At 35.9% G+C, this 14,203-nt stretch overlaps 1 protein-coding gene across 1 annotated transcript in view; it reads right to left on the bottom strand.

Annotated features, from left to right (window-relative positions):
• Positions 1–6,540: 6,540 nt before the first annotated feature.
• The window catches only part of LOC107585681 (notch receptor 1), a 40,765-nt gene continuing 33,102 nt past the window's right edge, over positions 6,541–14,203 (bottom strand). Inside the window, exons 20-27 of the mRNA XM_016272809.1 lie at positions 13,368–13,552; positions 12,940–13,072; positions 12,586–12,843; positions 10,935–11,047; positions 10,251–10,819; positions 8,879–9,292; positions 8,600–8,786; positions 6,541–7,865 (exon numbers count right to left, since the gene is read on the bottom strand). Of these exons, the coding sequence (XP_016128295.1) occupies positions 6,621–7,865; positions 8,600–8,786; positions 8,879–9,292; positions 10,251–10,819; positions 10,935–11,047; positions 12,586–12,843; positions 12,940–13,072; positions 13,368–13,552 (3,104 nt within the window). The 3' untranslated portion in view covers positions 6,541–6,620. The remainder of the gene's footprint in view (positions 7,866–8,599; positions 8,787–8,878; positions 9,293–10,250; positions 10,820–10,934; positions 11,048–12,585; positions 12,844–12,939; positions 13,073–13,367; positions 13,553–14,203) is intronic.

Below are 14,203 nucleotides of genomic sequence, written 5' to 3'. Positions count from 1 at the left end.
AAAAGTAGCCTATATAAAACTGCAAAATAAACATTCATCTATCGGTACTTTTTACTTAAGTACATAAAAAAATCAAGTACTTTTGTACTTTCACTCAGTAAAATGGAAAACTGAGTACTTTTACTTTTACTGGAGTAATATTTTACTATACGGATCTGTACTTTTACTTTACTTGATTTGTGTACTTCATCCACCACTGGTCTATAGTCATGTAGGCTAAGTGTATATTGTGTCTCTGTACTGTCTTGTGTGTATATATTGTCTGTATATATAGTCTGCAGAAGGGGTGGACTGGCCATTCAGCTTACCATGGTACCACTTTCTTATAACCACACACTTTTCATCTTTTTCAATGAAGACATTTTGTGCATTATGTAGTTAATATTTTTAAAATATTTTCGACATTTTGTGATCCAGGGTCTGAATTTTTAAATAAGTTTTTAAATTCCTTGTTTTATTGTTGTGATTATTTTACTTTCTATTATGTAAAGCACTTTGAATTACCATTGTGTATGAAATGTGCTGTATAAATAAACTTGCCTTGCTTTGCCAGGGTCACATATATACTTTTAATTTCACATTTATTTTTTAAATGAATCCTGGTACATTTGTTAAATTCCAGAATATTTAATCATTTTAATACATTGTTAATAATTGTATTAATAATAATAATTTTTAATAATATAATATTACTCTGTATATATTCTAATACTAATAATAATAATTATAATAATATTAAGCGACTATAATATTGTATATACATAATAATAAATTCTGTATATACACATTACAATTTAAAGCTAACAACATCAATAACATTTTAATTGTATAATATTAAATGAAAGATAATATTATATATTTAATAATATTATATGTTCTATATACTACCCAAAGATTATATTACAACTAAAATGACAGAAACAAGTGCACATAGGAAATGGTTGACGACAACAACAACAACAACAAGATGTTACTGATATATGTCTTATTGACGAACACAGAAGAACAATCACCTCCCAATAACCCAAGATAAGACAGCGCTGATGAAAGGCCATTCAAAAGTGAATTTACCTCAGAGCCACACTCCAGCTTTAAAGACGCGTGAAGATTCCCGACGCGTTGAACGAAGGCTCCCGCGGGCGTCTGTCTGTTCGTTGCCCTCCCCGCCCAGCGCGGCCTCCGCTACATGACGCGCCGCAGGATATTCAGCGATTATCACGTAAACGGAGGACAGAACGCGTTTGGAAAACGTCCCGGTTCAAAACGACATATTTGCTCGTGTCTCTTCTGCCATCCGAGCGCTCGTTCATTGTCTGGCTGCCGTTGTCATGGGAGACGCCGTGTTATTGTCACTACAGATATATATATATAGGCCTATGCAGGCTCATGGAAGCACAGTGCGCATGCGCGTCCTGCAATGATATGGAACACATGATCAATAGATTTGACCTGTACACTTTGGCTTTTACTGACTATTCTGACCAAGAGGAGCAGTTTTGGAATTAATTAATTAATTAATTAATTTACTTGTACTGCTGATCAAATTTCACATTCATACGTGTAAATTGACTAATAAGAAACCCATTTTATGGTTTTGTTGACTTAAATATGTATATTGACAGTATGTATCAGAGACTCCTTGAATAATAAGGCTGTGAAGACTTTGAAAGCTTGTGAACTTTATATTTATTTGATTTTGATATGTATACGTGTATGTATATGTAGGCATATGTATGTATATTGTGTCTTTGTTTTAAACGTTTATATTTATCTCCCCCCGGCAACTCCTATTTGATGTAATTTTTTTTTATCCTTTTCCTTCTTATTTTCCTTTTCTTCTTTTTGAGGTCAATTCGTGATAAAACGTTGTATCTTGTTGTTCTTTGAATTAAAAAAAGAAAGAAATTAGCATTGATTTGCTGTTAAGTTACAGTTATACAGTGCCTTGCGAAAGTATTCATACCCCTTCATTTTTTCATATTTTCTTATGTTGCTGCCTTATGTTAAATTGCTTTAAATTACTTTTTGCCCCCATCATTCTACACTCCATACACTATAATGGCACAAAAAAAACAGACTTTTAACATCTTTGCAAATTTATTACAAATAAAAAACTTAATTGATTCCATTGCATACCTATTCAAACCCTTATCTGGGACAGCTTAAATTTAGCTCAGGAGCATTCATATTGCTTGTAGATGTTACTACACTTTGAGTGAAGTTAACCTGTGGCAAATTCAATTGAATGGAATTGATTTGGAAAGGCGCACATGACTTAATAAAAGGTCTAACAGCTGAAAATGCAAATCAGAGCAAAAACCAAGCCCTGAGGTCAAAAGAACTGCCCGTAGAGCTCCGAAACTGGTTTGCGTCAAGCCACACATCTGTGGAAGGGTTCAGAAAAAATTCTGCTTTATTGAAGGGTCACAGAAGCATGTAGCCTCCATTATCCATAATGGAAGAAGTTTGAAACAACCAGGACTCTTCCTAGAGCTGACCTCCTGGCCAAACTGAGCAAATGATGGAGAAGGGCTTTGGTTAGACTGGTGACCAAGAACCTGATGGTCACACTAGTTGATCTCCATGATCATATGTGGAGACAGGAGAAACCTACAGAAGGACAAACATCACTGCAACACTCCACTGATCTGGGCTTTATGTCAGTGCGGCCAAACTCAATCCTCTCCTCAGTGAAGACACATGAAAACACACTTGGAATTTACAAAAAAGCACCTAAAGGACCCTCAGACTGTGAGAAACAAGATTCTGATGAACCTCAATTCCAAGCATCATGTTTGAAGGAAACCAGGCACTGCTCATCACCTCGAGAGTACCATCCCAAAAGTAAAGTGTGCTGCTAGCAGCCTCATGCTGTGGGGCTGTTTTTCAGCAGCAGGGACTGGGGACTCGTTAGAGTAGAAGAAACGCTCAGTGCAGCAAAATATAGAGATAGCCTTAATGAAAACCCAGTCTAGAGCATTCAGAACCTCAGACTGGGCAGAAGGTTCACCTTCCAACAGGACAATGACCTAAACACACAGCAAGAGTGGCTTCTAGACAACTGTGTGAATGTCCTTGAGTGGCCCAGCCACAGCCTGGGATTGAACCCAATCAAATATTTCTGGAGAAACCTGAAAATGTGCATCTGCCCCCATCCAACCTGACAGAGCTTGAGAGGTGAACAGGTGAGGTGAAGAATGGCAGATAATTGCAAAATGCCGATGAACAAAGCTTGTCGCATCAAACAAAAAAAAGACTTGAGGCTGTTAAGGTGCTTCAGCTAAGTACTGAGTTATGCAATGTACTTATTTCAGTTTTTTTTTATTTCTAATAAATTTACGAAGTTGTGACAGTTCTGTTTTTGCTTATTGTTGTAGGAAAAATTAATAACAAGCAGTTTAACATAAGGCTGCGACATGACAAAACGTGAAATAAATGAATGGGTATGAATACTTTCGCAAGGCACTGCATGTGTTAAAGATGTGAAACATAAAAATAATGTTAATAAAGTCTCATAGTCTCAAAAAATCAATAGATTTGACTAAATCTCAGCAACCAATTAACATTGGTAAATGGCATGATATTTTATTAACAGTGTGCTTTATAAACAAACTGAACTGAACTAAGAAAGCTATACATTTTTCTAGTTGTTTTGTTGTTTTATTTTTGTATACTTAATTGTATAATGTACAATATTTGCATTTAAACGAAATGTTTATTTGTTTATCAATAAACATATACATATACATATTATTATTATTATTAATGAAATATTCCTTTATTCCTCATTGTTTGTTTGTTTATTTTTTTTAAATGTATTTTGATGCTTTTTGATGTAAAAATGTTGCATGACTATATAAACATTTATAAAACATATGCATGATTATTGCAAAACAACGAGAACTTGCAGCAATAATTCATTTTTTTATAATTTGCTGTGTGCTGCTTTTTTATTTAGTTTGATTGATTGACTATTGATTTGATCTATAAATCTATAGAGTAAGTAACATTTTTACCACTAACTTTTTTCATAAATAGCAACGAGTTAAATGTTAATTTTGAAAAAAGAAAAGAAAAACTCAATTTTATAACATGAACAAAACTACTCTTATTAAGAAGTTAAGAACATTACATATTAAAGATACCTGCAAATTTAATTTCTAATCTGTCCATCTAAAACGGTATTAGATCATAGTGCAGGTGTGCTTGAGTTCTCTATTCATAATATTGCTTTCTCTAGGGAAAAAGTCGTCCCATCTGAATCAGGGGAGAAATATGCACAGATCGTTTACAAGCCAAAACAGTTCTAAACAAATATGTGAGTTGATTTTGATGCAATTTTTTTTTCAGTGGAGGAAGTGCTTTTATGGATTATGGACTCAAATTTTGGCCAGAAGTGAAGGTTTGAAGTTAAAATATAGGCCTACAGCTTGGGGCTTCACAAGATGTTAATTGATGGACTGGAGTGGTGTGGATTATTGTGATATTTTTGGATCTGTTTGGACTCTCATTGTGACGGCACCCATTCACTGCAGAGGATCCATTGCTGAGAAATCTGTTCGATTTGATGAAGAAACAAACTCATCTACATTTTGGATGGCCTGAGGGTGAGTACATTTTCAGCAAATTTTTCTTTTTGGTGAACTATTCCTTTAATGCATGTCCACAGACTGTCAACAAACCTTCTCTGATCAATGTATGTCAATTAATCAGACACTTCCAGTTCACTGCAGGAGTATAATCGATTAAACAGAGTCACACAGTCACTGTCAGGAACAGAACAAGCTAAAAGTTACTTTAATGCATGAGTAGCCTGGAAAACCAAAGACACATTAACCTGTTATTATTTCATATTTAATAGTGTAGTTTTAATTTTAGATGTATATTCTCAAGTGCACTTTCCCAGGCTGTAAATGGAGGGTCGCAGGTGAATCATGAGCCTCGTTCAGTCTTTAAATAGCGGAGGTGAAGCAGTGAAAAATGAATTCAGTGAATGTCACGGGTTCCTCTTGACTCTGGGGAAAGCATTTACACGTATCTGTCCAGAGATGCTTTGGGGTCAAATGCCTCATTTAAAAATAACCACATAAAATTCAGCCTGCGAGTGAGAAGTTGAAACATACTATGGCTATTTAAAATATTAATACTAGATTTACCTAAAAATGCTTTATCTTTATTTCATATATATTTCAACTGTTTAGTTTTTTTTTTGGTTTTGTTGCATGCTTTATGTGAAGCTTTTGAAATAAGATGGGAAATATCGTCTTGTATTGAGTGATTTTTAACTAAATAATGCAAAAAAAAAAAAAAGGAAATGGTGCCTATAATTTCTTATCTTTTAAGTAATAATGTTTGCCTAATTTGCCTAAATGTCTTTTAATTTATACCCCGACTATTTATTTAATCTATACATTTATACACTAGTATTTACTTTTCATGTTTCTTGAGCAGCAAATCAGCATATTAGAATGATTTCTGAAGATCATGTGACACTGAAGACTGGAGGAATGATGCTGAAAATTCAGCTTTTCATTACATTTTAATATACAGTATATCACAATAGAAAACTGTAATGATTAAATTGCAATATTTCACAATATTATTGTTTTTGATGAAATAAATACAGCCTTGATGGGCATAAATAGACTTCTTTCAAAAACATTTAAAAATCTTTCAAGCAATAGTTCAAGAAATAATAATAGTGATGCTTTTTTTTGCTATTCACATTAATATTTTGAAGGCAAATCAAGTTTGGTAACGCAGAGTAAAAGTAATGTCACCAAACGGTGTCCTTTATTGTATCAAGAAAAGTTACTTTACAAAATCATTGAACAAAATACTTTTTTTCTCTCCACAAACTACAAGTCAGTCTTTTCCATGTCACCATTAAAAAATTTGATCTGCGTTTATAAAAGCAACAATCACACCTCATGCACCGATGATGTCATCACACTGCGACACACACACCTGTCTCTTCTCTCACACACACACACACACTCACACAAACTCATCTACATGTCATAATATGTCCTACATGTCTACAGCAGGCAATAAATAACAGTGAACACTACGCTACATACGAAAATCTCCCAAAAACACCTGAAGCAAGGTACAATGGGAAAAAGATTTGGGTTCAAAATGAACTCAGAACAGTGTCTACAGACGATACTCGGTAACATAGCATAAATCAGCCATAAACAACTCTCTTTTGTGTAAAAACACCAACAAACGTGTGCAGAGGCATGTCAGAGTGTATGTGTGCATGTGTGTTATACATTAAATTCATAATATTAAGACTCTTCTACATTTTTGTTCACAGAAAACTAATCGTTTGGTAAAAAGGACCATATAAAATCTAATTAATACTGACATTTTAATTAAAAACAACAACAACAAAATTTCTGGCAGCATCATATTTTTCAAAATTATTTTCAGAACAGTTAATGGTCAAAATAAAAAATAAAATACAGTATAAATTAAAAAAAATCTTATATCTGTAGTCCAAAATGCATATAAATAAATACAGAAATGGTTCTTAGCATACAAAAATCATAAAAAGAGTTTTTATCATTAATATAAAATTGTTTATTCAGTTTAGCTTCTTGATGCCAAAGCCCCGCCTACTTGAAGGCTTCTGGGATATGGTTCATCTGCATACTGGTGGGCGGGCTCGAGATGCCCTCTGACCAATCAGACAAGTTGGAATGTGGAGACGAGCTTGACCATTGGTCGGGAGATCCAGGGGAGGGTGTGAGGAATGGGTGGTCGGGAACCTGTGGCTGGTGACTGGGAGTGTTGTCCATAGGGTTGGAATAGCTATGCTGAGAAGGCGGAGTCAGAAACTGTGTGCTAGAAATGGGCGGAGCCATGCGCTGGCTCTCCTGCGGTAGGATGGTCTGGATGGGGGCGTGTCCTGAGCCGGACTGAAGATCCAGCCCAGTTAAGTCACCTAGGAAGTGATGAGAGACGTGGGCGTGGCCAGAGGCGGCGCTGTTTTGGTGCCGCATAGGCACCCTATTCTGATGGGCGTGGTTGGGAATCATGTGCGACGGCATGCCGAGGTGGCTGCTTTGCATTGTGGGATAGCCCATGACCTGTGGCATATTGGTGGCAGAGAGCATTGTGGGTATCAGGGTTGTGAAGCCTGCCTGCTGTTGCTGCACCCTTTGCAGCCAATCGCACGCCGCCGTTTGAGCTCCGCCTCCATTGTTAGCCACTGGCAGATGGGATAAGCGAGGAGGAAGGGCGGAGTCAAATGGCTTCCCTAAGCTCTGAAGAGCTCCGCCCATGTGGGTGTCGGCCAATCCTTGGAGCTGATTCAAAGTGATGGGCGGGGACTGTTGAAACGGTGATGTCATCAGAGGCGGGGACGAGACGTCTGACAGGTAACCGTGGGGCGATTCCAGCGAATCGACAGGCGAGAGGACGCCCACTTCCATAATGCCTCCATTTTTGCCCTCTCCGGCCTTTTTCTTTTTCATTCTCATGTCTTTTCCGCCGTCCTTCCCTCCTACGCCTTTACTGCTCGGTTTCCGCGCTTTCTTGGCCGTGTTGTTGTTGTTGGCGCCGCCCGGGCTGGGTTTGATGCCCAGGTAGGTGTTGGGCGAGCAGAGAGGGGGCGATAGAGGCAGCGCGGGATTCTGGACCAGGTTGTATTCCTCTAACAGACGGACGATGTCGTGGTGCATGCGCTCCTGCGCGATGTCGCGTGGAAGCTGGTCTAGGTGATCCGCGATCTCACGGTTGGCCAGGTGATCAAGCAGGACTTTAGCGGTTTCGTAACTTCCCTCACGAGCAGCCAGGAAAAGTGGCGTCTCCTCCTGCAAACCAAGGGTATTATCGTTAATATTTTTGTTACTTGAAAGCTGAAATAAAATAAATTGTAGATGAAAGAACTAAAATTACTAACTGGAAATAAATAAAAGATTCAAATGAAAATAAAACAAATTAATCCTAAATATTATTACATTTGATTATTATTAAATTATATCATCATTATTATTATTACTACTACTGTGATAAAAATTCAACAAAAGTTAAAAAGAAAATCTAAAATGTAAAAATATATTAATAAAAACTATTAGAATAAATAAATAGAGCTAAAATAACACTGCTACAAAAACACACAAGTTACAATTTTTTTAATGTGCACTGATGAATCATGCTTAATAGAGTTTTAATGCTAATATATATATAGGAGTATGTTTTACAATAAATTACTTTTCCAGTTTTTCTACTTCAAAAATTCAAGTTTAATTTAATGTGTTGCTTGACATTTATGTGTAAATGATTGTGAAATTTACCAAATAAAAATATAAACAAATATTAATTTAAAAAAAATGGGGGGAAAAACTAATAAAGGCAAAAAAAGAAAAAAACAAGTTCAAATGAAAACTTAAAATGTAAAAATAAAAGCAAATTCAAAATTATAATAATAAAAACTATAATGTGTTTTATCCATTAATATAAAAGTTTAAAAACCACTAATAAAAAAACAAGTGCATAACAAAATTACTAAAACTTGAACTAAAATTAAAATGTCTTTTATAATAAGCTAATTCAAAATATTATTAAGTACTATAAAAGTACATAAAAATACGAAAATAACAGTGATTTTGGCATAAATGTGGCACTCACTTGTGACGGCCTCGATGATGTAAGGAACATTGAGATTCCCGCTAGAGGCCAGCGCTCCGAGGAAAGCCGCCACATCCGTCGCGCTCTGGAAACACTCGTCAGACTGCTGGTAACACTGACGGTTGTCGATCTCTAGATAGACGATAGACCTGCAACACATAAACATGTGAATATCACAAATATATTTTTATTAATCATTATATGATTAATTGCATTTAAACAGTGTTTTGCCTTCACTCACCCTTTGATCTCCATCTGATCGAGTTCTCGTCGGAGGCGGGGCTTCATGAAGGCCGTCAGGCTCCTCCTGGCGCGGTGCAGCAGCTGGGCCGGGTCCGTCCAATCAGAGCGCTTGTGCTTGCTCAGCTCGTGCTCGTTGCCGTAGTACGGGAAAATGAGCGGCTCTCCGTTAGCGTCGCGGCGGAACACCACGTTGGTATGCAGCAGTCCACTCAGCTCGCGGAGGAAAGACGAGGAGCGGTTGTGAAGATCGTCTGGTGGGATGTGGACCACTAGAACCAGACTCCCCACGGCCAGTTTCTGAGGAACGTCATCGGCGCAGTCCAGACCGTCCCATTCACACTCAGCGTTATTACAGCCCTGATCGCAGTGACCATCTGCATAGTGATCCCTACAGTACTGATCGTACAGCGGACTGAAGAGAGAGATTGAAGGAGAGGTTAAAAAACTAAATTAATGGCCAATTTTCCACTGGTTTCTCTGTTTGTAATTTTATAAAAATTTTATTATATGTAATTATTATTATTATTATTAACATATTATTCATTTGGATTTTTCCATTAGGATGCATTTTCTAAAGGTAATAACAGGCTGCAAAATTATAATTAATTATAAAGTAATTAAAAAATAATAATAAATAAATAAATAAATAAATAAAAATAAAACCAAACCATACAATTACCAAAATCAAAACTGGAATGACCTTATTGGAAATATTAAAAAACGAATTAAAATTATAAAAAAAAAAATAATAATAATAATAAATTAAAATGGACAAATGTGCATAACAAGATGATTAAAACTAACTTTAAACCGAAAAATAAAAAGTAAAAAATAAAAGATCAATCAAAATATTAATAAATAATATAGTAGTACATAAATAATACTAAAATAAAACTTGTGACAGCCTTGATGTAGTAAGGAACATTTCATTATTATGATTTCCCCCCCGGATTTTTCTATTTTTATTTTATTATTTTTCTATTATTTTCCAAAATTAATAAAAGATTGTAAAAATTAAATGAAAATTAAAATCCTTGATTTTAATGATAAAGTAATTAAAAATAAAATAAAATTAAATATATGAATGTATATATATATATATATATACATACACACACATATAAAAACAGCAAAAATAAAACAAGTTAATAATAAAAATAAATAAATATAAACAATTTTTTTTAAATAAATAAATAAAATAAGTAAGCCCCTAATGATGAAGCAAAAAAAAAGACTGTTTAAAATAATACCCAATGTTTAATTATAAATATATTATACAGTAAAACAGTAACACAAATAAAGAATACAAATAAATAAAAATATAAAATTGAAGAATTTAATTAAATGAAAAATAAATAAATGTCACTCACTTGCACTGCCCCTCCAGTCTTTGGCAGTCGAAGCCATCATACAGGCAGCCAGCGTTGGCGCACTGCTCGTCACATTTGCCGTCGTTGAAGTACCTCCAGCACTGAAGGGCGGTGCTACAGTTCTGCCACGGGTCATCGAAATTCAGAGAGCAGTCGCCGCCGTCCCATCCGCACTCGTGACTATTACACTGGGTATCACAGATGGCGTTTCCGCCCCTGCCTTCGCACTGAGCGATTTCACATCGGATCTCCACCTCCGGCGGGGCGATGTCTCGGCCCTGCCCTCCTTTGAAGGAGTAGTCAAGGATGTGGCAGAGGAGTCCGTTGAAGTTGGCTGGACAGGAGCAGCGGAAGAACGGGGCGTCGTTGATGGGTTGGCAGGTGCCGCCGTTATAGCAGGGGTTGTTGAGGCAGGGCGAGTCCATGCGTGTTTGGCACTCGTGTCCGCTGAAGCCCGGCAGGCAGAGACAGCGGGGACTCAGGTGTCCTGAGACACAGGTAGCACCGTTACGACAGCGCAGGGAGCCGCAGGACTGGGCGTCATATTCGCAGGAGGAGCCAGAGTAACCCTGAGAGAGAGCCAAAGATTAGCAAGCGCATTTGAAGGGGTTTCTAAACTGATCCATGAGTTTATGTGATGTTCAAATCATAGCATTAGCTGTAAAGATGTGTGTTTTTACTCACCGGCTGACACTTGCAGATGTATCCGTGTTTGGTGTTGCTCGCTACAGCACATGTTCCTCCATTTTTGCATGGTGTGTCCTTGCAACCGTTGAACACAGTTTCACAGCGCTTGCCTATAAATATATATTAAAAAAACACCTTTAAACAAAATTTTCACCAAAAAAAAAACCCTACATATCCCCCCCCCCCCCAATGCAATAAATAAATTACATAAGTTAATTACATCTGTGAAGTACAATTCTAAGTATATTTCATAGTTTTTGTTGCACTAAATTTCATTTACGCTAAAATAAATTATATCTGTGAAGTATCATTAAATATAATTTTATCAGTTTTTGTTGTACTGAATTTATGCTAATAAAATGAATAAAATTTAATTATGCTGTAAATTATGTCTGTGAAGTATAATTCTAAGTATACTTCATCAGTTTTTGTTGTACTTAATTTATAAATAAATCAAATAAGTAAAAGGTTTAAATTATAAATTATATCTGTGAAGTACAGCTCTAAGCATACTTCATATACTTTGTAGTAAATTTATAAATAAATCAAGAAATTAAGTAAACGTTTAAATTGTAAATTATATCTGAAGCACAAAACTTCACAAAAATCAGTTTTTTTTTCATTTTTGCTAATAAGATAAATAAAATATATTTAAATTGAAAATTATATTGTAAGTATACTTAGAAATATTTTTCTCAGATATAATCAATCAAATAAATAAATGTTTACATTTTAAATTATACCTGTGAAGTATAATTCTAAGCTTACTTTGAATAAATAAATTAATAAAACAAAAATGTTTACATTTTAAATTATACATCTGAAGTATAAATACATAATGAATTATGTTGTATAGTGAAATATAGTTATAATGTATAATTATATAGTAAGTATTAGGGGTGTAACGGTACACGTATTCGTACCGAACCGTTTCGGCACGGGTCTTTCGGTTCGGTATGCATGTGTACCGCACGAATACAGTTTTTTATTTTTTATTCTTCTCAGGAAATTCAAATAATAAATGGCGTTTTGACCATCTTGTATGTGGCATGACAGATCGCTGTATAAACGCCTTAGAGAGCCACTTCTGGGACGGTTCAGAAACGTGCTGGTATAATCCCAACACAAGCACTGACTAGAGCACAATACAGCGTGGAAATAAAATGTCACGTAGCATTTCATCTACCTCAGCAAGTCATCAGTGTCCACAGCTCGTTAGTTCACTAGAGAAATTAAGTCTAGAGAGGAGCATTTTGCGAAATATTACACTATATACTCATTATATTTTACTAAACCTGTTAGTCTTAATTACTTAATGTACAGTATGTTTAAATTAATCTGTTATGAAACATGCTATGACAGCCATTGTGTAATTGAATATATTTTAACAAATAGCTTAGAAATTGTATTATTTATAAGTTAATTTAAAAACTGCATTATGTGCAATTTACATGTTTGCATACAATTTTTTATTTATTTTTTAAGTTTTTAAGTTGAGTGTTGATCATCTATTTAAAAATAAATAGCAATTAAATTTAGGTTTGGGTTAAGTTGTTAGGCCTAATTGTAACCTTATAATGTAAAAGGGCTCCCTATAGTTTTAAGCATTTGTGATCATTCAGGCACTGCGTCAGATGCGAGTTTGTACCGGTGTATCCTGTACGGCATTCGCAGCGGAAGTCGTTGATAAGCTGTACGCAGTTGTAGGATCCGTTGGGGTCACAGGGGTCAGACAGGCACTCATTGACATCGCCCTCGCAGCGCTCGCCCACAAACCCAGCCGGACACACGCAGCCGTAACCTCCAACGCGGTCAACACAGCGGCCGCCGTTAAAACAGTGCGGCTCACCGGTTAACAGATCCACGGCCGGAGAACAGTCATCGACATCAATCTCACAGTGAACACCTGCAAACACGGCCAGAGAAAACAATCCATACAATTCAGCTACTGAAGTACGAAGCGAGGAGTCCAGTGTTTGTGAGCGTGTGAATGTGTCCGTACCTTGTGTTCCCCGCGGACAGGAGCATTTGTACGTGTTGATGAGGTCGATGCAGGTTCCTCCGTTCTGACAGGGTTGAGACAGACACTCGTTTATCTCCTTACTACAGTTGACTCCGTGATATCCAGGAACGCACTGAAAGAGAGAAACACGATGTTAGACTCGTGTAATGATGATGTACAGTGCTGGATAGTAACTGATTGCATGTGATCTGGATTTTGTAATCAGATTCCAAAAATTAAGTACTCTATATTAGATTATCTTACATTTTAATTATATTATCAATGTGATAACTGAGTTAGGTCACGAGTGATCTAAAAGTAATCCGATAATATTCCCTAAAACGTGTAATTTTTGTCACGGAATCAGTAATGGACTACAATTTGTAAGTAATCTGCTCAGCACTGATGATGTGCATGTGTTTTCATACCTCACAGCTGTATCCTCCCAGGTAATCGGTGCAGGTGGCTCCGTTCTGGCAGGGGTTCGGCATGCACTCGTCCACCTGCTCCTGACAGTAGCTGCCTGTGTATCCGGCCTGGCACCTGCACAGGTGTGTGTTACCCACATCAACACACTGACCCGTGTTATGGCACAGAACAGCCGCAGACACTCCTGAGAAAAAGTGCAAATTATACATCAACTTTTAATATGGCATTTTAATGTGGCCAAAAAAAAACAAACATTTCCACCAGTTATTTTCAGCTTGTTTGTGCATGTTAGGAGAAATACACAGGAACTGTAAATATCGCCAAGTGTAATAATTTTGATAAAAACATTTTTTTAAATGTATTAAATCAATGTACTAATTTATTAAAGTTTATTAAAGTAATTTTTTTAAGTACATATTTTACTTTCTATTCATTTATTCTCTATTGTCAGAATGTACAAATATTGCAAAAAACTTATTTCAATTTGGTAAGTAAAATGTAGTACATTTAAATCTGTTATTGGACATTTAATATATTTTAAACCTTAAATGTAATAACACAGTATTGGTTAGTGGTCACCTGACATGCACGTAAACAAATAATATGTGACCCTGGAGCACAAAAGCAGTCTTAAGTCGCTGGGGGATATTTGTAGCAATAGCCAACAATACATTGTATGGGTCAAAATTATAAATATTTATTTTATGCTAAAAATCATTAGAATATTAAGTTAAGATCATGTTCCATGAAGATATTTTGTAAATTTCCTACCGTAAATATGAAAACATAATTTTTGATAAGTAATACGCATTGCTAAGAACTTCATTTGGACAAC

This window comes from Sinocyclocheilus grahami, unplaced genomic scaffold (assembly GCF_001515645.1).
Source record: "Sinocyclocheilus grahami isolate Dianchi unplaced genomic scaffold, SAMN03320097.WGS_v1.1 scaffold73.1, whole genome shotgun sequence".
In the NCBI taxonomy this organism is placed as follows: Eukaryota; Metazoa; Chordata; class Actinopteri; order Cypriniformes; family Cyprinidae; genus Sinocyclocheilus; species Sinocyclocheilus grahami.
The sequence above is the reverse complement of the archived record's forward strand: the minus strand, read 5'-3'. Positions and strand labels throughout refer to the sequence as shown.